At 44.0% G+C, this 25,202-nt stretch overlaps 2 protein-coding genes and 2 pseudogenes across 3 annotated transcripts; 2 read left to right on the top strand and 2 right to left on the bottom strand.

Moving 5' to 3' along the window:
• LOC101752733 overlaps positions 1 to 5,651 on the bottom strand; it is a 7,659-nt pseudogene extending 2,008 nt beyond the window's left edge.
• Positions 5,652 to 5,653: 2 nt separating this feature from the next.
• LOC101763943 (calcineurin B-like protein 5) lies at positions 5,654 to 9,761 on the top strand. Of its 2 annotated transcripts, none has more exons than XM_004969016.2 (9): positions 5,654 to 5,952; positions 6,628 to 6,826; positions 7,085 to 7,167; positions 7,251 to 7,310; positions 7,706 to 7,814; positions 7,908 to 7,960; positions 8,557 to 8,637; positions 8,745 to 8,857; positions 9,228 to 9,761. In XM_004969016.2, the coding sequence occupies exons 2-9, from the start codon at positions 6,688 to 6,690 to the stop codon at positions 9,307 to 9,309; spliced, it is 720 nt and encodes a 239-aa protein (XP_004969073.1). In that variant the 5' UTR covers positions 5,654 to 5,952; positions 6,628 to 6,687; the 3' UTR covers positions 9,310 to 9,761. The 2 variants fall into 2 exon arrangements, with proteins under 2 accessions (XP_004969073.1, XP_004969075.1); XM_004969018.2 differs by having other exon boundaries at positions 5,656 to 5,952; positions 6,628 to 6,775.
• A 687-nt stretch (positions 9,762 to 10,448) lies between these two features.
• LOC101786881 lies at positions 10,449 to 12,771 on the top strand (annotated as a pseudogene).
• A 4,186-nt stretch (positions 12,772 to 16,957) lies between these two features.
• Positions 16,958 to 20,198, bottom strand: LOC101786491 (F-box/LRR-repeat protein At1g06630-like). Its single transcript, XM_022826687.1, is given in 8 exon segments — positions 16,958 to 17,007; positions 17,087 to 17,156; positions 17,514 to 17,525; positions 18,399 to 18,691; positions 18,694 to 18,760; positions 18,895 to 19,044; positions 19,129 to 19,488; positions 19,491 to 20,198. Coding segments are annotated over 8 exon segments (1,710 nt in total).
• Between the last annotated feature and the right edge of the window lie 5,004 nt (positions 20,199 to 25,202).

Raw genomic sequence — 25,202 nt, 5'->3', positions numbered from 1 at the left:
ATCAGGTTCCCGTACACCACGCCATCGAGAATAGGCCCACCACCAGGCTTCTCTTTGTCACACCTAATTTTAAAACAAAATCAAGCACTACCTATATGTATGTCAGGATCTAGTTTTATATAGTAACATCATAAGTGAATAACATCAACAGTATCACGAAAAGAATTACAGAGAGACTATCAGAGATATATGCTTAATCCTAGAAACGGAGGCACCAAATTTCGCAGGCAATCGACGGGGGTTACGAACGCCTAGGACTCCGTACCATCTTCACAACAACTTCATAGCAGCTTCTTCTTCTGAGAAACGTTGGTTAAAGCAAGTGTGAGCACATGTCGTACTCAGCAAGTGTAGGAAACATATGAATGCAAGGCTTAAACAAGAAAAGGCTGGCTAGTTGACTTCATTAAGCATTTTTAGTTGTCAAATTTTATTAGCACGAATACTAAAGTACAAGTATATACCAACCCACATTAATTATGCAATAAATAATAGCAATTTAATTCAACTTTCAATAGATTAATCATGTGAGGGTTCAGGCTGCTCTTGACCGTGAGCACGGCTGATCGATCAATTTTAGACACTTTGCAGAGGTTGTACATCTTTACCCACAAGTCACGTAAAAGCTCAAGAGAACTTTAGACCCAACCATATTGTGCTGATCAGGCACTCATCACACTACCGAGGTGTGACTGCATAGGGACGCTACGAGACCTTTACAAAGATTCCCTAATAAGTGGTAATCCGGTAAGATTTAAGGTCGAAGCAGAGCATAAATCTCTCTCAAGACTACGAAGATATCATAGAGCAGATCGGATTATACCCTATCAACGCCTCCCCTCTTGCTCTTTCGGTAAGATTACTCCAAACTAGAGTCTCTAATTAATTAGCCAAGATCGGTGCCCATTAGTTCTTGTGGTTGCACTGTTTTCCTGGGTGGTCGCTCCATGTTCCAATTAAGCATGGTGATCTTATATTAATGAAAGGTATATCATAATAAAACAACAATTTCATCATTATAGTTGATTAGAACTACCGTAACCCAATTATAGCAGCTAAGCATAGCTATCCAACAGAAAGATAAAACCTAGGTTGATAAGGAATTATCATAAAAACTAAGAAATCTTAATAGGACCCATCAATATTAAATGCGGAGCAATGCAAAAGTGATTAAATATAGTTATTGGGATAAAAGCACAAAAACACACTTGCCTTTCTCAAAAAAAATAGCTGCTCAGATTATCTTTAGCTCCTGTTCTTCAAAGCTCTCTAACGATGTTCCTTCTGCTCGCATCAATCATCGGACACAAGCATACAAGCAAACAAACAAGCATAACTAAGAACATTGCACCAATTAAAGAAAAGCTTTAAAAGAGCGTACTAAAGGATAGAGCTCGATTCTAGTGATGTGTGAAAGCAAAGAAATTCTGAAATCGAAATTGAACTGAATAAGATATGGATTTCCATATTAAAAGAATAGTTATTTGAACATGATGTAATGATGTAAGGATGATGTCACCATGAAGCAATAATCAAGAAAGAAATTAAATGAATGATAAATTGGTTCTGACTTGAGCAAGATTTTATAGTTAAACAAAGGATTATTCTAAGATAGCCAAGGCCAAAAGATTAGCTGAAAGAAAATACGGTTAGCAAGCATCCTAGTTATTTTTCTAGAAGAAAAGGTCCTACTTACTGCGTAGGCATGACATCACCATGACATCATCACTTGCATGCCGAGTGTCCTGTTTGCTTCTGCACATAGGATTATACACTAGCAGAGAATTGGGCTTTAGTTCCGGTTGGTAGGGTGCAAATATTCCGAAAATCCATCCGGGATAAACCAACCGGGATAAAACGGGTCACCACGGCCGGCGCTGCAAAAAAAAAATCCCGAGCCTCCCAGGAGCCCCCCCCCCCCACACACACCCACAAGTCACAAGTCACGCGATTTTTCACGCGAAATATGCGCGTGCGCGGTTCGTGGGATTCGAACCCACAACCTCCAACCTCGCGCGTAGCTTCCTTGCTATCCCACCTACACACCACATCTGAGTATGTAGGGGATGCTCCTTTTGTATTAACTCGTGGGGTACCCTTTTATCCCGGTTGGTGCCAACCGGGATAAAAGACCCCCTTTTATCCCGGTTGGTATTACAAACCGGGATAAAAGGGTTCGAGAATTTAATCCTCTTCCAGCCACCTTCCAGTCACCTCGTTGGGGACCCTTTTATCCCGATTTGAAACACCAACCGGGATAAATGACCCCCTTTTATCCCGGTTGGTATTACAAATCGGGATAAAAGGCTCTTGACCCTTTTATCCCGGTTGGTGTTACCAACCGGGATAAAAGGGGGGGTCTTTTATCCCGGTTGGTGTTTCAAACCGGGATAAAAGGCCTCTCAGAGTCTTTTTTTCCCACTAGCCTTTGCAACCGGGATAAAAGGTCCCGGTTGGTGAGCCCCCCACCAGTGACCGAGTTTTAGTCCCGGTTGGTGAACCTTTTATCCCGGACCAACTTTAAACCGGGATAAAAGGGGGCGCATGGAAAGCCAATTCTCTACTAGTGATAGGAGGCCAGCATCGGTCGATTGATTATTTTGCTCGGCTTGCAAATATCATAGCTGCTTAACGACGTGCCCAGCTTGCTCGACGGCGATGGCCAGCGATTTGTGCAGCTCGGCGAGGTAGGGTGCATGGCCAGAGCGGCAGAGATGGAGCAGGCACGGCGTGGCTGGCTTCCTTGGCTCGGCAGGCCGGTGGACGTAGCAGCCCGAATGATACGCAGAGAACAAGTAAGTAAACTTGAAAACCAGGAGAGGATTCATATGGCCGGCGGCGCTCCAGTGCAGGATGGATGACGCGGAGTGATGCTCTGACTTCATCTCGGAGTTGCGGAGCTCCTGGCAAAGGCAGCTTACTCCAGTAGTCAACGAACTCCGGCGAATCAGAGAACAACTCTGGTGGCGATGCTCTGCTCCTTCGGCTCCTAGCGGCGTTGCGCTGTGCAAGGGGAGAGAGGCGGAGCTGCAGGTGCGCAGGGCACGAGGGCTCCCGTCCGGTAGGATCAGACCCAAAAGGATTAGGGTATTTCACAAGAACAGGGCAACAAGAACAAAAAGAAATATTAACACGAGCAACTCACAAATTAACATATTAATTTAATAGTCAGAGCTCATATTGCACTACAATGGCATAGGATTAATATGAAAATTAAACAACGTATGCCATTGTAACAAGGGTAGAGTTAACTATTACAATAATATTGTAACTTTAAGTTTTCAGATGTTAATTATTTGACGAAAATAAAAATAATGCACGTATGTGGAGTTTTGATTGGAATTTCAATGGAACGGAACAAGAAGGGTCTGCACTGACATATTTGAAGCACATATTAACTAAACCATAGGCTAGATCATAAACAATGATGGATTGCGGGGATTTGCATAAAAGAGTAACAAGGCAGAAAGAGTATGCAGGGAATCAAGATTAAAGAATGCAGGGGCTATACCGTAGAACTTGCAAAAGATAAGGCATATATAGATTAAAGAACATAGATTGTGGAAGTAGTTTACGTGCAAGACTCCAGCATGGTGCTGTTCATGGCCGAGGACGATAGCTTTCAGCAGAACTTCATGGCCATGGACGACAGCAGCTCTGTCGAGCCTGCTATATGGTCCTCATCCATTGCAGCTAAGTTGGTGGGCAGAAGGCGACGACAGGAGTGTGTTTGACATTGTCGACAAGGGGAGATGAGTTTCAGACTGCTGTGACTGACATGTTGCTTGCTAGGTTCCAGGCGAGCTCAGGAAAGAAGAATGAAAAGAGCAAGCTGAAAAGGAAGAAAAGGAAAGAGAGACAAACAAAACTTCTTCTTTCTATTTTCCATCGCATTAAACATTTTTCAACTCAGACTTCCTCATTTAATCAGTAAAAAAATACATCGGCATGAGTGCACGCACATAGAACAACCTTATTTAATTTAGAAAAAAACCAACTGTTTTTCTGACTAAATTTCCTATTAAAAAATAAATGTTCGAAAAATTTTAAAGTTATGAGAAAATTATTATTTAATTATTCTTTCTAATCATATTCTAAAATTTAAAAATTTCAGGCTCCTTGTACAATGAAACGTCCTTGTCGTCACCTCGAGGCCACGATGAAGGCATAAACATTGGTATCAGGGGCGACGAGGCCATGATCGACCATTTCATCCCTGAGCTTGAGCGCCTGGCCCAGGTTGCCGTTCTGGGCGAGGGAGCGCGCCAGGATGCGGGGGTGGCGGGGGATGGGAGCACGGGTGAGTCGCCCTTGAGCGGGAGGCGGAAATGCTCGAGCGCGCCGTCGGGGCGGCGCCTCGAGGAACGGCGGTGCAGGTGAAGACTGTGTGGCGGCAGTTGGAGTAGATGGAGTGGCGCGTGAGGAGCGCGGTCTCGTCGAGGTCGTTGTCGCGGACGAACGCGAGGATACGGCGGTGGAGGTCGAGGCGCTTCCCAGAGAGAACCGAGCCCGGCGTTGGGACCGAGAGAAAAGCGGGGTCAAGAAAAGCGGGCGAAGAAGACGGGAAAATGGGCCGAGCTGGGATCGTAGTAGGGTGGGCTAGACAGACAGGCCAGGAGTCAGGATGGGCTAGAAAAATACAAGCTTAGCATTCAGGCTTTAAGGTGAATCCCACTCTCTCCCCAGTCACAGGATTGCTCTTTTTTGTTTTGCAGGTGATTCTCTTCAAGATTTTCGTAGGCTATTTCCTAAACTTAGTAGGCTTTAAGTACCGTTTTATAGTACCAAAGAGACAGTAGAAAAAAAATAAAAAACCGCAAGCTACTAATTTGTTATTTTTAAAAAAAAACAATAGTGAGGAAAGACCCTTGAGAGGCCGCCGATTCTGGGAGCTTAGTGTTAGGTAATAAAATAATAAGTACAGGGGTGGGACGGGGATGCTGTTGTTAAAAAGGTTGTAGTGTTTTTCTTTATGTGTAATAATGGGTACACTGTATTTGGGGAGAGTATAACAATATCATTGTTAAGTAAATGTAATGAACAATTTGGTTGGGTGGAGAAAGAAACAGAATCTCCAGTTGGATAACTGGCCAAGTGTCATAGTGAATCTTTCATAAAAAAGTGTCAGAGTGAATCGGAATCGGTGCCGTGTTTACTGCAATATATTGTTCGACTTGCATGGCATGCACAACTCGAACTAGCATTGGAGCTGACCTTATCATAACTCAAGTACTCAACATGTCACTGCGTATTTCTTCCGTTCTTAAATATACATCATCGAGTTTTTCTTCAACTTTAACCAATAATATCTAAGTTTTTCTTCAACTTTAACCAATAATATCTAATTAATAAAGTTAGTTTAGATTTATCTATTTGATTAAATATTCATAGAAAGACGAATAGTTAAACGGGTGAAAAAGTTAATGACGTCACATATTTAAAAAGAACCTTTCAAAATTACTTTGTTGCATATCACATCATTGACTCCACTCCCGCAATAAGAAAATGGTTGCCTGCTGTGCCAAGCACTACTAATCGATATTAGTTGACGATCTGTCACGGGTTGCTCGCACAAACGGAAAAGAAATGGAAAAGCGCAATTATTGACTCCAACGCGGTTCAAGAAAATGAACAATAGCTCGGCGCAGCATCTACGCTTACGGCATCCAGCCAGCACGCATCCACCGGAGCTTTTGCACAGGCGAGCACGAGCAACTCAGCAACTTGACAAGCCAAGACGCTTACGGGTTCATTGTACCTTTCCCGATAATTTTACAATTTTTATAGTGTCCGGCGCGGCATCTTCTGTTTGGTGTTTGTTCGAAAGTCAATTCGGCGGATGATATACGACTGCGAACTGACCACGAGGAGCAAGGTCAGCAGGAGCCACAGCCCACAGGGGCTGGAACAGCGGCGGCCAGGGATCGTGCGCTCGATCTCCCTCTCCCCCGGGTACGGCCTGTCCTTCTTCCTCCTCCCGCCCTCCCCTCCCTTTCTTCCTTCGCTATAGATTCCAGAGGCTCGCGTTGACCTGAGAGGGATTCATCCCGAGTGTTCTGGGCCCTGCTGCTGCTTCCTGATTTCTTCCAGGAAATTTGAGCTGCTACGCATTAGCCTCATCTCATCTCTCTCGGGGGATTCACCCATTTCATGTTGGGGATTGAAATTTTGCCAAAAATAAGAAGATTCCTGCGCGATGGTATGGTCCATAAGCGCGCGTGGCCCAGAAAAATCCTCTCTTTTTTTTGAAAAGACGAAAATTCCTCTTTTCCCCCCCTAACAGTTTGGAATGCCCATTTAGTTTCTGAGCTATTATGGCCTACAGGCAGGGTTCTGTCCCTGCAACGTTACAATCCTGCATCTGAATGGATTTGTACTGTTGAAATGTTGAACTGGCAAGGGCTGAAACTTCACAGTATGTGTTTTACACTGTTGAAGCGAGTACAGAACTGACGCACTAGTATTTACAAAGTAGGATCACTAGATGCTGGACATTGTGCTTCGGTCATACGCCCCTGAGGAAAAAGATGCAGTATCAAAACTAGTTGTACTAGTTCACTGTTCACTGTTGTTTCCCCTGAAGCAGATAAGGCCATATTTGTTTGAATTGCGACTTTCCTTTTGCAGATTTGCTTGAGGTTTGCACTCTTCTTAATTTTTCTGCACCGGAGCCACTGGATGTGAGTGATGGGGTGCATACCAACAAAGCATGCTGGTCAGTCGCCGGATTCACTGGATAGACGGGAAGCTGTAGCCCTTGCTGCTGAAACATCTTGTGAGAAAGTGAATCTTCCAGATTTTGTTAATATTGCTTCTGGAACACCGTGTGAGAATTGAACCCCTTCTTTCATAAGAAAGAGGAATCAATAGATTACTTTCGGATATGCTGTTGTGTTTTTCTGCTCAATCTGTTAATATTGTGCATTTTACATGCAACAGTAGTGCAGGCTAGCAGCTCTTTCACTTTTCCATAGTTTTTGGGTCAAACAAGACTAAGAAAAAACACTGTAACATTAACTAACTCTGGTATTCATGTATTTGTTGTTTTTTGAACAAGTTTATTAAGCTTCACCTATTGTTGCAGTTACAGTAAGTGAAGTTGAGGCACTACATGACCTCTTCAGGAAAATAAGTAATACAGTTGTCAAAGATAATCTAATTCACAAGGTAGTCCTCAATGCATAGTTTTGATTGGGTAACTATCTTGCGATAAACTAATTAGCATGTGCCCTTTCTTTTCCCTTTACCAGGAAGAATTCCATGTCGCTCTCTTTAGGAACAAGAAGAAGCAAAATCTTTTTGTTGATAGGGTAAGAGTATCAGTTGTGTCAAAGTTCTTGTAGTTTCAAAATGTTGCTCATGACTTCATTTACTGTAAAAAGAACAGCTTCTCTAAGGTTTCTTCCCATAACAAATACCTGATGATTGTTTGCCGTTGTATTGACTGGTTGCATTTACCAGAAACCATCAGTACTCATCTGTTAGACTCTCTAATAGCTTTTCTGCTTAAGTGTCATAGTTGTAGCTTCTGTGCTGTTTTAAATCTCAGATTGACAAAGTAGGATATACAAGGCTAAGCATATTGTTGATTCTGATGATTTGTGTTTAGTTGAAGAATTAGTTCAAATATGTTAGTGCTGTGTGTTCTTAAATCAGTTGTGTGTTTATAAAATTTATAATAACAAAAATCAAAAATAAATTGCAGTTATTTGACTTGTTTGATCAAAAAGGAAATGGTGTAATTGAATTTGGTGAATTTGTTCGATCTCTTAGTGTGTTTCATCCAGGTGCACCTGAAGAACAAAAAGCTGCATGTAAGGTCTCTTGATGAAGTTATTCTACCGAAACTCAGAATGTTCAGAAAAATTTAGATTTTTGTTAGCTAATTTTTTTATTTGTTATTGCAGTTGCATTTAAGTTGTATGACTTAAGGCAGACAGGCTTTATTGAACGGAATGAGGTAAGCATTGTTTTTCTTTTCATTAGATACTTCATGGTTTTCAGTGAACATACCTTTATACATTCTTATATCTGGTTGCACTATGTGCTGCATTCCTGTTACTGAATATTGATATTAGGTTGCCCTGTCCTTAAGAGAAGTTTTATCTATCTTTTCTTGTTCACTTGAAATCTGGAGTTAAGCATACAGTAGTTGAGAACAATTTCAAGAAAATGGTGTGATGCAACACTAAAATATATGAACAGTGTTTGAAACTTAGCCATATACATGATAGTGATTGCCAAATATATAGATTTTTTCCTTTCAACTGATTAGTTTTGAAAAAAATGTGAAAATAGTTCCATCTGAAACTAGTTTAGTTGGCACTAAACTAATAAAGCAGGCATCTAGAACTCGTTTCAGATATGATAGATCAGGAATGAGATGCATGAAAGTTGTCAATTATGTCAAGCGCTTGTGTGAATGGTCTTTTGACTATTTAGCCCGTTAATCATGTCTACTGTAGCGAACATGTCACATTAATTCAGTATTGCGGAAAATGTGACTGTTGAACAGGAAATTAGGAATGTTTATTACTAAATTCAATTATGTTGCAGTTAAAGGAGATGGTGTGTGCTCTGCTGGACGAATCAGAATTGGATATTACAAGTGATGCTGTCGAGATGATTGTTGATAGGGTATGAAAATATTCCATTCATTTAGTCCTTAGGTATCCTAAATCCCTAGCATAGAAGCAAAGATATCATTTTTGCATGGTGCTGAATCTTTTGATGTTGGTTGATAGACATTTGACCAGGCTGACACAAAAGGTGATGGGAGGATCGATCAAGAAGAATGGACAGCATTTGCTAAAGATAATCCATATGTTCTAAGGAATATGACCCTTCCATACCTTAAGTAAGTATGCACAGCTTTTAGTAATGTTTAGCAATGATATATTAACAGTACACCTTAATCATTAGAGTTTCTTTGTTATTTGACTTTGTTTAAAGCAGAATATAAATGCAACCAATTCTAGTCAGATGCATCTTTCTTCTTTTTGGTGGGAGAATGTTCCTTTCCCTGTTTTATATCTAATATGTGCCCTCTGAGTTTCATTCGCATGATTGATGGACTGTTACATTCTGTAAATGGACATAAAGTTTTTTTTCCTTCAGACTCAGCCTTGGTATCCTCTCTTTTTCATTTTTTGGATGAACATGTACACCTTGACTGATTTTATGAATGCCTTTCTTTCACTGACTGTTTCAATGGTCATAATCTGCAGGGACATCACCATGGTATTCCCAAGCTTTGTGGTTCACTCAGAAATCAGTGAGGCAGACATGGCTGCCAAACCTGAAATGTAACTGCAAGCTTGCAACACATCTCTGTACATCCTGATCTAAATATTAGTGAAAGGGCATGCTGAAAGCTTTTTCCTCAAGAAAAGGTTTGCAACACGTCGTTCAAACACCCGTTGTGCGTAGTATTGTGGACTACGTGTAAATGGTGGAAGTAGGAAACGAGTTTTGTTGTATTACCAACAAGCAAAGGAGCAATGTAGCATCCAACTCCAGCATCACTGACCAAATGTTTAGACATGTATATAAGTGTATAATCACACAGCAATTTGTCCATTGTTGGCTGATCTTTTTATTATTTCAGCTTTTATGTTGGAGAATGCTTAGGCGAGGAAGTTGTAGCCTCGTAGATCAAGTGCAGCAGTTTCGATTCAAAGGTCATTCAAAGAAAAAAGATGTACAATAACATCGAGAATAAGTTAATCATTCAAGGTCATTCAAGTGAATGCAATTTGCGATGTCCGCAGCTGTTTCGGTCCTACTTCTGAGTCTTGGTCGGACGACGCTCTATCAGTTAAGTTTGCTGCATTGATCTGGGCTCTGGCCGGGGGAAGCTGAGCTCAAATCGCAGCCAGCAAGCTGAAGAACTTAACGTGATGCTGACTAGAATTTTCGATTGCATTATTAGGACCACCAACAAGGTTCTTGTGTACCAAAAGCTTGATACGCTGGATAAGTACGGTTAAAATACTTCGGTGATACCCCAACTTCAACTAGCAACTTTCTAACTTTGAGTGAACTAAAACACATATATGCATCTCCTTTCACCGGTTACTATTTTTTACCAAACTACTTCATCTGTCCCAAATTTTAAATCATTTTAACTTTTTGATGTTCATAGATCTTACTATGCACCTAGATATAGATGCTTAGTACTCCCTCCAGTTACAAAAATTATAAGTCGTTTTGATCTTTCTATATACATAAATTTTACTATGCATCTTGACATAACTTAGGTACATAAAAAAATCATGTACCTAATAAAACAAAATGATCTATAATTTAAAACGGATAGAGTAAAAGTTATGCATCTAGAAAATTTAAAATAACCTATAATTTGAAACTGGAGGGTACATCTTTTACAATTTTTCAAATATTCAATGCTTAATTTCTTTTTGGTTGTTAGGATTTAAATTGAGTGGTGCATGGAGCTGGCTAGAGGTATAAGGGGCCCAGATCAGTTCAAGGCCCAGGCAACTTCCTTCTGGGCCCATAACCAAACAGACCATCAAGCCACTGCCCACCACACTGGCCAGTACAGTGGCCGCCCCCCATCTCGCAAGCGTCGCTACCGTCTTCCAAACCCCCGTCCCCATTCCCCCGGGTCCCAGGCCAAAACCCTACTCCGAGCGCCGCCATCGACGCCGGCGGCGAAGGCGGAGGACCCATGACGTACGGCCAGATCGAGCAGTACTTCAATTCCATGGAGGGACCGACCGCGCAGCAGCGCATCGATTGCATCGTCGCGTTCCTCATCTCCTTCCTCCCTCCGCCCTTAGTCCCCGCCCCCGAGGTCGCCGGCGACGACTCCGACGATGAGAGCTTCTCCCTCACCTCCTCCGACTCCGAGACCTCCGATGCCGGCGCGGACCTGGCCTCGTTCCACCCGGCGGCGCTCAGCGACGGTGAGGACCACATCAGCCGCCTCCCGGACGCGCTCCTCTCCAACATCATCTCCCGCCTCGCCACCCAGGAGGCCGCGCGCACCGTCGTCCTCTCCACGCGCTGGCACGGCGTGTGGGCCGCGACCCCGCTCCTCATCGACGACGCCCACCTCGTCGGCGCCGACGGACTCAACGACATCCCCATCATGCGCGCCGTGTCGCGCTGCGTGGCCGCGCACCCCGGCCCCGTCAGCGGCGTCCGCGTCACCCGCGTCTCCTTCTACTCCCACGAGTACTCGCTCCGGCGCCTGGTTGCGGACCTCGCCGACAAGGACATCCAGGACCTCATCCTCTTCAACCGCCCGTGGCCGCTCAACATGCCGCTCCCCAAAGACATCCTCCGCTGCGCCTCCCTTGAGCGCCTCTACCTTGGCGTGTGGCAGTTCCCGAAGATAACCAGTGCACACCCACCCTTGTTCGACAAGCTCCGCGAGCTCGGCCTCTTCCACTGCATTGTCCGCGATGAAGAATTAACGCCCTGCTCGCACACTGCCCGAAGCTAGAGATACTCTCCATCGTGATGTCGTACGGCTCGCCGTCACGCCTCTGCATCGTGTCCCGCAGCCTCCAGGTCGCGGTGGATTGGAAATCCACTTTGCACGAGGTCGTCCTCCAAGATGCTCCCTGCCTTGAGCGGCTGATCTTACAGACCATGGAGACAAGGATGCCCATCAAGATAGTTGGCGCGCCCAGGCTGGAGGTTCTCGGGTTCCTCGACCTCAACCTACATGAGCTTGAGATTGGTGGCATTCCAATCAAGGTAACTGTGTCAATTGTGAGTTTTTGACTCAGTGTTCTGCACATGGCATTCATCACCTGATTTGTGACCACTAACCAGATTGTATAATACTGTGTTACCAAAAAATGGCAGGCCAGGATGAACATGAAGGACAGGGCCACAGTTCCAAGCTTGAAGATACTGGCTGTCACAGTTCACTTCGTACGCAACCAGGAGGCCAAGATGCTGCCCACCTTGCTTAAATGCTTTCCTCGCTTAGAGGCGCTGCATGTCCTGGTAATGGCTGAAGTCAAGTTACACCTATAGCTGTTGATTACAGTAACTCATCTCAATTCAGGATTAATTAATATATATACATATACCATCTCGTTCTAGGGTTAGAGCATGTACATGGTGCTTAGAGGAGGTGCTTAGCTAAAAAACGCGTTTTTTGCCACGTCATTTGCACTTGTGCTTAAACGGTGGATAAGATGCTTAAGTTTGGGCCGGTTTTGTTAATGTATGCTAATAAGGTGGTTGAGCCTATTTAAACACTCAGTTTAGATTGTAGGGATTAACTTTCATACGAGTGTTAAATGATGTAAAAACATTCTCTCTCTTTGAATATTCGCGTCTAAGCATCTTGTATTGTATCTTAGCAGTACTTGATTTGTAATTTTCGGATTGAAATACTGCTGACACTGTTCTGCTCCATTTCAGGCCATTCCATCTGAGTCCGTTAGCAGTGACCATGACCTTGAGTTCTGGGAATCCCTGGGTTCTTGCGAGCGCCTTGAGTCACATCTGAAGACAGTCATGGTTCATGGGTGCCTGGTGCATAACAACGAGATTGGGTTCCTGCAGTACATTATCAGAGAGGGAAAGGCACTCAAGGCTGTTGGTGTTGATCCATCACCTAAGAACATGGTTGCGATTGATTTGGTCTTAGCTTCCTTTGGTGAGGGTGCAAGCAGTGATGACATTTTCCATGCCAGAGTTGATGGGCGCTTCATCTTCCAAAATGCCATTGATATGACATTGGACAACCCTTTCTGTGTGGATGACGTGCTAGTTTCGTGTTTCTGATGCTGCTGCTGGTGCTTTAATGTCACACTTTAAGAGATCTGTGGTGCTAATTGCTAAGTATTTTGTAATTTTATTCGAGTTATTCAGGAGGTCGTGGTGAATTCAGCACAGAGAGAAACTTGGACATGGATGTCATGTCTGAAAGCCAGTTTAATGCATACTATTATGTGGTGGTTTTATTGAAAGACAAATTAATATTCTGAGTTAGGCAAGTGCCTTTTCTGCATGTTGGTTTTGGCTTATATGTGCGTAATCTATCTGAAACTCCTATTTGTATGGATGCCATTTCCAGCAAGTTCTTTTGCTACTGGTTTGACCAATTAGCTAGTTCCTGAAAGTCATTGATACATCTGTTTATATACTTTACTAGTCTTCTATCATCAGTTTGGATGAAATCATGAAAGAATCAATTGAAACATCTGTTCTGAACCTTAATCTATGGAAGGTGCTGTTATTCTGCTATGTGTGAGAAATGTACATTTACTAGCCCAAATTGGAGAATCTTTTTTGTTCTGATGTGTTAAGTTTTCACCAGTCAGGTTCTGCTGGATTCTGTTGATCTGTTGGGTAGTTGCCACATGCCAGGGAAATGATAAAATCGTATCATATGGTTCGAATCTTCTTTTCTTTGCAACCAAACCATTCTATGATACCCCTTGTTCATGATTTGCAATTTTGAAGGAATTAGACATCTAATGTTATCTTCTCTATTAACATCATTTTACAACTTTGTGTATAAATTTTGAACATTTTCGTGCTTATGTTATAGGATTCCATCTCAAGTTTTTTTTTGGTATATGGTGTAATGATTATTGAGCATGCGGTGTACTGATTGTAGTCGATTCGATGCTCACTGGATGCTCTATTGCTTGATAACTCGGTAAGAACTGGGGTAGAAAACTGATTCATTTATTTCTTACCTGTCCAACAAAAATTTAGTTTTTAGAAGGTCATGATAACATGACCATTTCTAGAATGGATGGTCCCCTCACCCTAGTTTTAACTGCAGCCTTGTTGGTGTTTGTGGACATGGTGTACCGTAGCAGTTTATGTTTATTTTTACATTTGATCGATTTCTATACTATTGTATTAGCTCACCTGTTGAGATTGCTCGGAGACTTTGGTGGAACTATTGACAACCAGAAGCAGTAGGATCAGAGCATCAAGTTATTATTTTACTTGTTTCTTTGTATTTCATCTTCAAATTTCAGTTGGTTCTAAGCTTGAGCAATGCTTTAGAAGGAAAATAGTGACTGTTGGACCGCACGGTACACTTTATTCAGCAAGTTTGCTTGATAAACATTTGTAGACAGTACAAAGAGACTAAACCATGTATCATGTATGTGTTTGTTAGAAAAAGACGATGTGCGGTGGGATGTCTTAGCATTTGTTTTACATGTTTTTTTTTTTATTTGAGACATTCTGAACTGCTCAGCTGCACTACTTTTATGCAGGGAAAAGATTGATATAAATTGTGCATCTGCCCTTTCATCAACTTCTATTTTCCATATGTTACCCTGCCTGTTCTCGTACAGTTAGGCATGTATGTGTTTGATGGGGTGAGATCTGCCTTTTGCACCTGAATGCCGCCTAAGGAGCTATTGTCTTTGCGGCTAACATTCTCATGATGATCTAACATAGCACTGCAAAGAGTGTTTTGAACGCTAGAGAAATGCACAGTAATACTTGGTGATTTGCTTATCTTCACAGCATCATTCTTTTAACCTTTTACCCCTCTCAATTTCCCCTCTATGTAAGCGCAGAGTATGTCGATCTTGCAACTCTGTTATGAGTACTCACGCCTATACGACATGCTGCGGCAGCTTGGAATGACACATCTGTGAAGCAGCATCAGGTATCATGTTATTTTCGTTGATACTTAATTCACATGCCACTCTGAATGTTTTTACACAGAGTAACCACAAAATGTACAAACCTGAAAGATAAGAAAGATATAAACACTTTGAGCAGATTGCAGTGCTCAGCTGCTGCGCGTGAGATGATACTATGTTTTTCTCGTTGAGTTTCCCATGCAGTAGACGCTACGTTTAACGAAAGCTAATTCACCATTCCAAATTTCCACAGGCCAGCAGCCGGCCGATCGCGCTTGCAGAGGCCACGACGTAATGGCCGAAAGGAGCAGCGTGGCAGATTCACGAGCATTGCCGTTCCAGTTCTGCTGCCGTGACACGCCATTATGTATGCCAAGCTGCCAATGCAGCGAGAGTGCGAGACAGCAGCGTTCCTTGACGGAAAACTAGCAGCTTGAAGAATGACGATGCGAGCTTATCGAGTCAAACAGCAGTTCGGATTACAGTTCCAGCTGTACCTCGACTAAGCTCATGCCTACTATATTCTTCATAGGTTCCACGTAATGATAGCCAGGCTCAGCCACCTCCACGACACGATGGCCCCGCCGGAGCCGACGAACAAGATGGATGCAGAAGATCATGGATGCCGACGTTTTCCCGCAAGCACTTATGCCGACGCCCTCGACTTCAGCTTCTGCAATTATGCCCGCCAGTAACAATGCTGCTGGAATGCTAGAGATCATGGATGAACAGGCCGCCTGGTACCTGGGCACACCTGATGCAATGCAAGACGGCGGCTTTGGAGCAGAAGCAGATCAGGGCGACACGATCGAGGAGCTCCGTGAGCCAAGGAGGAGGAGGAGGAGGTCCGCAAGGAGAAGTGGTGGGCATTGCGATGATTGATCGTCCTGCTAAATACAGAGCGGCTTAGGGCTCGTGGAACTTTGATGAATTATTATTATTACAACATAATAACATCTCACGTGTACCTGAGGCCTGCAATCCTGAACAAAGCGTCCATACACACTTCTTCTCTTACCAATCTGAACAAAGCACTCTCTGTACAACATACAAAGCAGGGAGTCTGCGTTTGAATAAGCTGATTTAAAGTGGAAATTGAGGTATTGTTATGCGGTATTTTTGCAGGCGTGAGTACTCACTCAGGGTGCGCTTGGGTGTTTTGGTGTGTCACCCCAATGTGCCAAAGGTAGCCTAGCCAAAATTTGGCACTTTTGACCAAACTTTGGTTGGATACCAAAACTTGAATTATGCCAAAGTTGGCAAAAATTTGTCCTGGCTACTTGGTGGCAACATTGGTACCAGACTAAACATGCCCTCATAACACAGCGTAGGATCCACATCGGACCACAAAATTGAATGGGGAAAAGTAAAATAACGTTCAGAAGATAAACAAATGACCAGAATGAAAATGCTGCGCAAATACAACAGCTCCTAGACATTCAGGCACAAACTTATACGGTACTATCAGACTAATCTTCCGAAGAAATTCAATTCGACATCAATCATCATAATCATTGCAAAATGTAGACTGAGCTTCTGTTTTATAAATGTTAATATATGTCACAACATATTGCCAGATTTTATGGATTGAATTAACTTTGATCTCTACATCAATCATGCAACAAGATAATGACGGATCCACGTTTGACTTAGAAAGGGTGACAAGTATGTAATGTGGTGTGAGAAAAATAAACTTGTTTCGAAATTAGCCTAGGACAAATTCAACAAGAACAAGGTCACTTCCCATCACATTTCATAGTACAGCATGTCAACATCCATCCAACACGCAAAGCACAGGAAGGGAACATGTTGTAAATGTGTCGAATATTTATTTTGTACTAAAGGGGTTACATAGACTTCATGTTGTAATTGGTAGTAGAGAGTAGAGTTGGTGGTAGACTTGTACCTGACCTCTCTATAAAAGGAGAGAGCCAGGGCCACCCTTGTAACCAACACAACCACAAGAAAGAGAAGCACAGAGAGAAAGGCTTGCGGGGGCGCCGTCCGGCTTGGCCGGTGTCGCTGCAGGGGGGTGTAAGCATGTCTCGGAGATGTAGGCCTCGGCCGAACTCCGTTACCAAATCTCGTGTCTCTCGTGTGGCCGTGCTCTCTCTGGCCCCCGGTCCTATCGATTCAAAACAGAATCGCTTCCGCTTGTGCGCTTGATATCACAACAGAACATTTTGGAAGAAAGGCGGAGATATTAGGTTTGGGCCCATCATTCATATATAATGCATAGAATTGGATGTCTTTGCAAAGGCAAGGAATAGAATTCAACTTCCATAGGATGTCCAGAACTGAACATCAAAGTAACAATTATATTGGCTATTATGTTTATAGCTAGATTCATCATTCTATTCATTATTACAGTCGCACCACCATTCATAGTCCTGACAAACTCCAACTTCAGAACAGTAAACGAAAGAATTATAGAAATAACAGTACATGGAACTAAAGAAACGTTTTGCATTATATATTTATACCTGGAGCTTTGGAGTTGAAATTCTCGCAACCATCAATTGTGTTTTGAGTATAAACAGTTGATCTCAAACACTGAAATTTTAAAGACAAAGCAACATGATAAACTAAGATCTATGTTCTTTCTATATCAAATACTACCTCCGTCCTTAGATATATGATGTCTAGGACAATCAAATTAATTCAACCATATATTTGAGAACAGAAGGAATAACTGTTCAAACTTTGAAGAAACATAGATGGCAACAATCATGTGTGCAGACATTCTTGTACTTTGAACGAACGGAGACATTCTTGTACTTGGGAATACTGTGAGCATGTTCCGCTCTTCTCCCTCCACACTCCATTACAGAACCCACCGCTCTTCTCCCTCCACACTCCATTACAGAACCCACCGCTTCATTGCTGGAAGCCTATATTTTTCATTGTTACCTGACCTTGGCACTGTCAGAGAGAAAAACGCCAATTTAATTGGCAAAGCATAAAAGAAAGTAACACACGCCACCGAATTAATCAGGAAGTAATTAAAAGAGAACTTAGGAACAAAGCTACTATTTGTACGGCATGACCATATCAGCCCCTGCTACACCGTGCCAGCAATCCTATGTCAGGTCTCACCCTAATAAACTTGAGCGTGCCTAATTATACGAGAGCAGACAGGGTAACATGGAAATAGAATTTGATTAAAGACCAGACGTATAAGTGATATTTTCCCCTGCATTAAAGTAGTGCACCAGAGCAATGCAGTATATCAAATAGAAACATTAGATAAAACAAATTACTAAGAAATATCCCACCTTGCACCCTCTTCCCTTCAAACATAATGACTCTCTATGTGACTGTCTACAAATGTTCTCAGTGGATTCTTTCATTCAACCTCATGATGGAAGATTTGTGAAATATGTAAAAAAAATGTAATAATGCATTTCAGGAACTAGCTAATTGGTCAAATTAGTAGCAAAAGAGCTACCTGGAAATGGCATCCATGCAAATAACAGTTTCAAACAGATTATGCGCATATAATTACTTAGCAGGCAAACATGCCCAAACCAACATACAGAAAAGGTAATAATAATTTGTCTCTCAATAGAACCCCAAGACCACAACTCAGAATCATATGCATTAAACTGGCTTTCAGATTCAGACATCCATGTCTAAGTGTTCTCCATGATCAATTCTTTTCTTTAATGAACATCGAATCCACCACAATCTCCTAATAAGTAGAATAAAATTATAAATTCCTTAGCAATTAGCACCGCAGGTCTATGAATATGGGATGATAAATCCGAACAAGGAGCATCAGAAACACGAAAGTACCACGTCGTCCACAGAGAAGGGGTCATCCACTGACATATCGATTGCATTTTGAAAGATCCAGCCATTGATCTTGGCAAGGGAAATGTCAGTACTGCTTCCACCACCTGATGCTGCATTGTTCTTACCAAATTTAGCTGAGACCATGTCAATCGCCACCTTGTTATTAGGTGACGGAGCAAGGCACACGGCCTTGAGCGCCTTTCCCTCTCTGATAACATACTGCAGGAACCCAATCTCGTTGTTCTGCACCAGGCACCCATGAACCATGAGCGTCTTCAGATGCAACTCAAGGACTCACAAGAACCCAGGGATTCCCAGAACTCAAGGTTATGGGTGCTGTTAACGGAGTCAGATGGAACAGGCTGAAATGGAACAGAAGATACGTTAGCAGCATTTCAATCTTGCAAAGCAAGTACTGCTGATCCTAGAATAAGCTCGTATAGTCGTATCTATTATTAATCAATCCCAAACTGCTATGGTGTGACTTGACTTCAACCATTACCAGGATATGCAGCGTCTCCAGGCAAGGGAAGCATTTGAGTAGGGTGGGCAGCATCTTGGCCTCCTGGTTGCATGCGAAACGAACTATGACTGCCAGTACCTTCAGGCTTGGAACCATGGCCCTGGCCCTCACAATCATTCCGGCCTGCCATTTAGGTAAACACAGCATATACAATCAGTCAGAGATCATGGAATGAATGCCATGTGCAGGATACAGGAGTCACAACACAGTTACCTTGATTGCAATGCCTCCAATCTCAAGCTCATGTAGGTTGAGGTCGAGGAACCCCAGCACCTGCAGCCTGGGCGCGCCAACAATCTTGATGGACCTCCTTGTGTCAATGGTCTGGAAGATCAGCCGCTCGAGGCAGGGAGCGTCGTGGACGACGACCTCGTCCAAGGTGGATTCCCAATCCGCCACAACTTGGAGGCTGCGGGACACAATGCGGAGGCGTGACGGCGAACCGAACGACATGACGATGGAGAGGATCTCCAGCTTCGGGCAGAGCGCGAGCATGGCATCAACTTCTTCATCGCGGACCATGCAGTGGAAGAGGCCGAGCTCGCGGAGTTTGTCGAACAGGGCGGGTGTGCACTGTTGATCTTCGGGAATTGCCACACGCCAAGGTAGAGGCGCTCAAGGGAGGCGCAGCGGAGGATGTCTTCGGGGAGCGGCATGTTGAGCGGCCACGGGCGGTTGAAGAGGATGAGGTCCTGGACGTCCTTGTTGGCGAGGTCCGCAACCAGGCACCGGAGAGAGTACTCGTGGGAGAAGGAGAGGCCGGTGAGGCGCACGCCGCGGACGGGGCCGGGGTGCGCGGCCACGCAGCGCGACACGGCGCGCACGATGGGGATGTCGTGGGGCCCGTATGCACCGACGAGGTGGGCGTCGTCGATGAGGAGCGGGGTCGTGGCCCACACGCCGCGCCAGCGCGTGGAGAGGACGACGGTGCGCTCGGCCTCCTGGGTGGCGAGGCGGGAGATGATGTTGGAGAGGAGCACGTCCGGGAGGCGGCTGATGTGGTCCTCACCGTCGCCGAGCGCCACCGGGTGGAACGCGGCCGGGTCCGCGCCGGCATCGGAGGCCTCGGAGTCGGAGGAGGTGAGGGAGAAGCTCTCATCGTCGGAGTCGTCGCCCACGACCTCGGGGGCGGGGACTAAGGGCGGAGGGAGGAAGGAGATGAGGAACGCGACGATGCAATCGATGCGCTGCTGCGCAGTCAGGCCCTCCAACGAGTTCAAGAACTGCTCGATCTGGCCGTACGTCGTCGGACCTTCTTCGTCGCCAGCGGCCTCCATAGCGGCGGTCGGGGTGGAGGGTTTTTGGCCCTGGAGAAATAGTGGGGTTTTGAGACGGTAGCAGATCAGATCTCGCTTGCGGTTGCGGAGAGGACGACGAGTGGCGGCGTGACGGGCCCTGGAGAAAACCTGGGCCAGCTTCTTGCACCAAGAAACTAAGAATTAGATATTTGCAGAATAGAAAGAAAAGGTTGTTTGGTAAAGAAGTATTGACTCATACTCCTTATTTCTCTATGGAATGACGATGTAACAATCGAGTAAAATCTAGGATGCTGTCAGTACATTTTTACACCAACAGGGTGAAGCCACGTAGCAATGGGCAGTAGAGAAAGATCGAGTGACAAGAAACAAAAAAATCAATCGGATTCGACACATCACCAGACGTGGAAAAATTGACTGAAAACAGGTAACAGAATCACCCGAATAAAATAGCAGATCCCCTCATTTACATGCATCATAGGGAAATGAAAAGAGCCGTTGCCCGAGTTACCTACCGTCCGGTCTACTACTGGACTAAGAGCCACTCCAAAAATCTCCACAAAACGTCCTGAAAATATGTTTAGGGAGAAAAACGAAAAATTGCCGCTCCAACAGTCCCTTCCTCGTCGAAAAATACGAAGACTCTAATTCTGACTTCCTTGTGACGTATTTTTGCGGGCAGCGTCTCTCCTCCAATCACCCGTAGGCAATCCTTCCCGCGCGATTCATCCTTTCCCATGGAGGAACTCGTCTCATTTTGCCCGCTCACGCCAGTTCGTGGGAGGCGGCAAGGTCTGTGGTAGCGGTGGTGAGAGGGATGCAAATGCAGCTGCCACGGTCAACTGCTCCCGTCCGGCCGAGGCAAGTACAACGCGGCGGTGGGAAGATGCCCCAGGTGTTGTCCTTTGTTAGCGAGGGGAGAAGCTAAAGGCCGGTGCTACCCTCAGCCTAGGCACGTACCTTACCGGAGCGAGTTCAGGGTCGGATGTGAGCCTGCGCAGGACGGACGGCAAGGCAATCAGCGGCGAGGCGTGCGGTTGAGCAACCCCAAGCCAAGGCGAAGGAGCGGCGAGATCGATTCGGCACGGCGGTGGGGTTGGAGCTGTGTGGAGATAGACGGTGCGGTGGCGGGGTCGTAGTAGCGGAGATGAGTGTGCGGAGGTGAGGTCGAAACATCTCCTGTGCGGAGAAGCCACAGCGCAAATGAGCAACGGCAGATGAGCAACTGTTGCGGCGCACTGTGGCGGTGGTGGAGCAACGACACCAGCGGTGGCAGAGATGCCATATCGCGTGGATAGCAACGGTGGCATACGAAAAAGATAAAGGAAGGGAGCGGATAAGAAAGAAAGAATGGCTGTGAATAAAAAAATGAGAGAACAAAATGAAAGAAGATAAAATTTGGCTGACTTTGGGTCCATGCGTGCTGATGCGATAAGTTTTAAAATATTGAAGAGTTTATTATTGGGGATCTACTACGGGATGACATGATTTGGGGAAAAAATTTAGTAGAGCTCCAAATATATAGTTTTAGGGAAGAATTTTTTTAGAAGATTCTTAGAGTTGCCCTAAGATCTTCCTGTTTATCTCCCGCAGCCAGTTCAACATTGGGCTGACCGGTGGGCAGGTCCCAGTGCCATTCGTCGACCAGCGCGTCAACCAAACTAGAAAAAGTAAATAGAGCCATTATAACAGTTAAAATAATATTATCTCTGGTTCAAGAAAGAAAAATCTATATTTTTCAATCCCAGAACACGCACGCGTACTCACCTTATAGATACATGCACGTAAACCCTACCCTATGAGCATGGCACATCAATGTCGACATGCATGTTGCTCACACCGAAAGCGTAGTTTCGTTAATTCCTAAATTAAATCCAGAAAAAATATGACCACCCATGCTAAACCAGGGTGGATACGTTCCAACATAAAGAATCTAATCAATTAAGCTACGCTTGGTCCACAAATACAAATTAATATCACAAGAACATAATGTTAATTTCATCTGAGGTAAAAAAGAGATTATACCCTTTAATTTGATCTATTTTACTATCACAACACAATACAAAAATTCATCATTAGCAATAATGTATTTGACTCACATACACACATTTGGGCTTACAAAACAATACATAATCTTCCATTAGAGCCAAAGATATTACCCCAAACATAAAAAGAAAATACAACAAGGTAAAAAAATAGAAATATGAAATGTATTATTTTTACAACTACAAGAGATATGAATTTGGCATGGTTACAAACTGCATCCTAATAAGACACCTAAATATTTTTTGATCAAATAGAAAAATTGTTCTAGGAATATAGGCAATAGGGAAGATGTTCCAAATAAGGATACAATATTCTAACCCAAATTCTGGCGGTAGCCGTGCATCTGAGTTTTGATGAGTTTCAGGATGATGCAACCTGGCTGACCAAGAGAAGCGCCATGCCTCCATGAGAAACTTGGCGGTCCGTGGTGGATGCAAAACTAAAAAATCATATATGTGCATAAATGGACGGAAACAAAAAAAAATAAAGGACAAAACATAACAACAATCAGCCTACAAACCAACCATATAGAAAAAAGAAAAACAAAAGAAACATACATTTCACCTCTACAAAAAGCGACTTTAGGAAAGTCCACGGATGATTCAAACAAAACAAGAACAATAAGATGTTGCCATTGCATTTCACCTCACAAATATCTTGGACTTACAAAATAATACAAATTCTTCAATTTTATTTGATCTGAGCCAAAGAGAATACACCCTACATAAAAATGCAAAAAATTAAAAAAAAGATATTACACTTAACATAGAATATTGACAAAGAATACTCAGACCAATATTTCAAAATACAAAAAATGGAACAGACAAATATATTACATCTTGACCACTTCCTTGGTCCAAGCCATGAAGTAAGCCCAGCTGGCTCTTTTTACTATCATCTGGACGAGGCCCAACTTGCAGCCGATCCAACTCCATCTTGATTCAGTACAACTACTTCACTAGCAGGCCTGCCAGCTCGCTTTTGTGCGAACCAGGCCAACCTGCAAGTCCCGGCCCGATCCACACGCAAAAAAACAGCAAGTCAGCATTGCTAATGGACCGCGAAACAACACCAACGCTGTGGTCCAGCGGAGCCGAAACAAAAAATCGATTGATAGGAGAAAACGAATTTTATAGTGATAGTTAGGAACACCCGTTTCTCTATACTATTCCAATTGGTCCAATCTTCTCCCCTAATAAGATTTGTGTTTTTATTTCTTTGCATGCAAGTTGTTTTTCAACTTCAAAATTTGTGAAGTGATAAAGTATGTGACTCTTATATTATAAAATATAGTTTATTAAATAAACGTTAAAATAATCATGAAAACACTAAAATGCATTTTTCTAACATAAATCATGATTTCGTATGCCACCCTACAAAAATTGAGCTTGAAATCCAACCTGTACATGGAGAAAAACAAAAAAAAAGGCAAATATTATTAAGTGATAAAACATCAACTTATACATGGGGAAATAAGAAAGGTAAATCTCATTAAAGAATAGGTTGGATTAATTGAAATACTTTGGGGGGAGTAAATCAAGTAAAAGTTTTATTAACAGGCTAAGCAGACAAAGCGGATTGTTCGGTGTAGTAAATATGCTTCTTCAAAATAACTAATAGCTGGTCCAAGGAGTCATTCATGTGCTTTATTCCTCCTAATAAAAATAGTGCTATTAGTTCTAGTTCGAAATCTTGGTGCATTCCATTTTGCAAACTAAACATCATTCTACATTTCTACTGCATGACCAAGTTCATCTTACCTGCCAGCCCTGATGAGCTTAACAAGCAACTCTAAGAGGAAAAGAGAGCATGAAACAGAAATCAGGTAGACAGGGTATGCGCATTTCATATCCGGATTGGATAGAAGAAATACGAGTACCTTGCCATCATGACCATTCATCCAAGAAGGGACGGAACAAAAGGTGGTTTTACTGCTACTCGGGAGAAGCCAATCTAATAGTGTACTAGGCGGAAACACACTAGTAGAAAATCCCAACTGGAGTGGGAATTTCTAAATTCCATTGCTAGGCTCGTAGTACGACGAAGAGCTGAAAAAAAGACATCATAAAGCAACGGCACGAAATATATTGAGAGCCAATTTTGTGGCCACCTACTTGTCGGGAAAATACTCGGAGGATTTCATGACCCGACCGCCTACCTCAGAATCTTCTTTATGTTTTCCTTCTTTTTCATCAGTCTATCCCTTACCTAAGTGAAAATAACTCTCCCTCACTTAATTTTTTACCATACGATTCGAGATTGAATCGGCCTCCTCCTTTATCTTCTCCACCGGACACCCCACCTTATCCGCTCGCCTCCACCCGACACCACCTGTTGCCTCCTTCCCGCTGCCTCACCAACGTCGGAGCGGCCCGCCCTCCCACCGCCGCCCCTCCCTTCTCCGCCCCCACCATCCGCCGCTGCCCTCTCCGCAATTGGCGCCGTCGGAGACACCGCCGCTACCGCCGTAGACTACATCGCCCCCACCCCGACACCGCCCAACCGCCTTCCACCACTGCCTGGCTATCGGCACCCCCGCCGTTGTACCTCACCGCCCCCGCGACCGCCACCTTCGCCGAGCCGGCCTCCGCCGCCGACCCTCCCTCTAAGATCACCGGTGAGTTCCCAACCCCGAAACTCTAATCCCGGAAACTCCAGAACCCTAACCCCCGATCCTCCTAATCTCGTCGGAGCTCAAATTCCGGTGAGAAAAAAAAATCTAGTGAGAGAAGGTCATATTTCACATGGGTGAGATGCAGCTTTTGCCTTGTTTTTTTTCCTCCACTTCGATGGTTTATATTTCAGGACACTGGACACCCCTAGCAGTAGAATTCGCTCGTCCACCACCAGATTGGTTCCAGCAGCTGATTGATCCCAACGGAATCGCACGGTGACGGTGCTGAGTTTGAAGCGGCGGTGCGCCGACACGAGTCACCCGAGTACACATGGCTGGACAAACGTGTCCACACCAGCGGGTCG

This window comes from Setaria italica, chromosome V, assembly GCF_000263155.2.
Source record: "Setaria italica strain Yugu1 chromosome V, Setaria_italica_v2.0, whole genome shotgun sequence".
NCBI classification, from domain to species: Eukaryota; Viridiplantae; Streptophyta; class Magnoliopsida; order Poales; family Poaceae; genus Setaria; species Setaria italica.
Note: the sequence above shows the minus strand (reverse complement) of the source record. Positions and strands in the feature narration are given on the sequence as shown.

Excerpts from the sequence above, each read along its gene's own strand:
- LOC101763943 (XM_004969016.2), top strand. The coding sequence starts at position 6,688 with ATGGGGTGCATACCAACAAAGCATGCTGGTCAGTCGCCGGATTCACTG. Across the intron at positions 6,827-7,084 it reads TATTGCTTCTGGAACACCGT|TTACAGTAAGTGAAGTTGAG; the intron begins GTGAGAATTGAA and ends CTATTGTTGCAG. Across the intron at positions 7,961-8,556 it reads GCTTTATTGAACGGAATGAG|TTAAAGGAGATGGTGTGTGC; the intron begins GTAAGCATTGTT and ends ATTATGTTGCAG.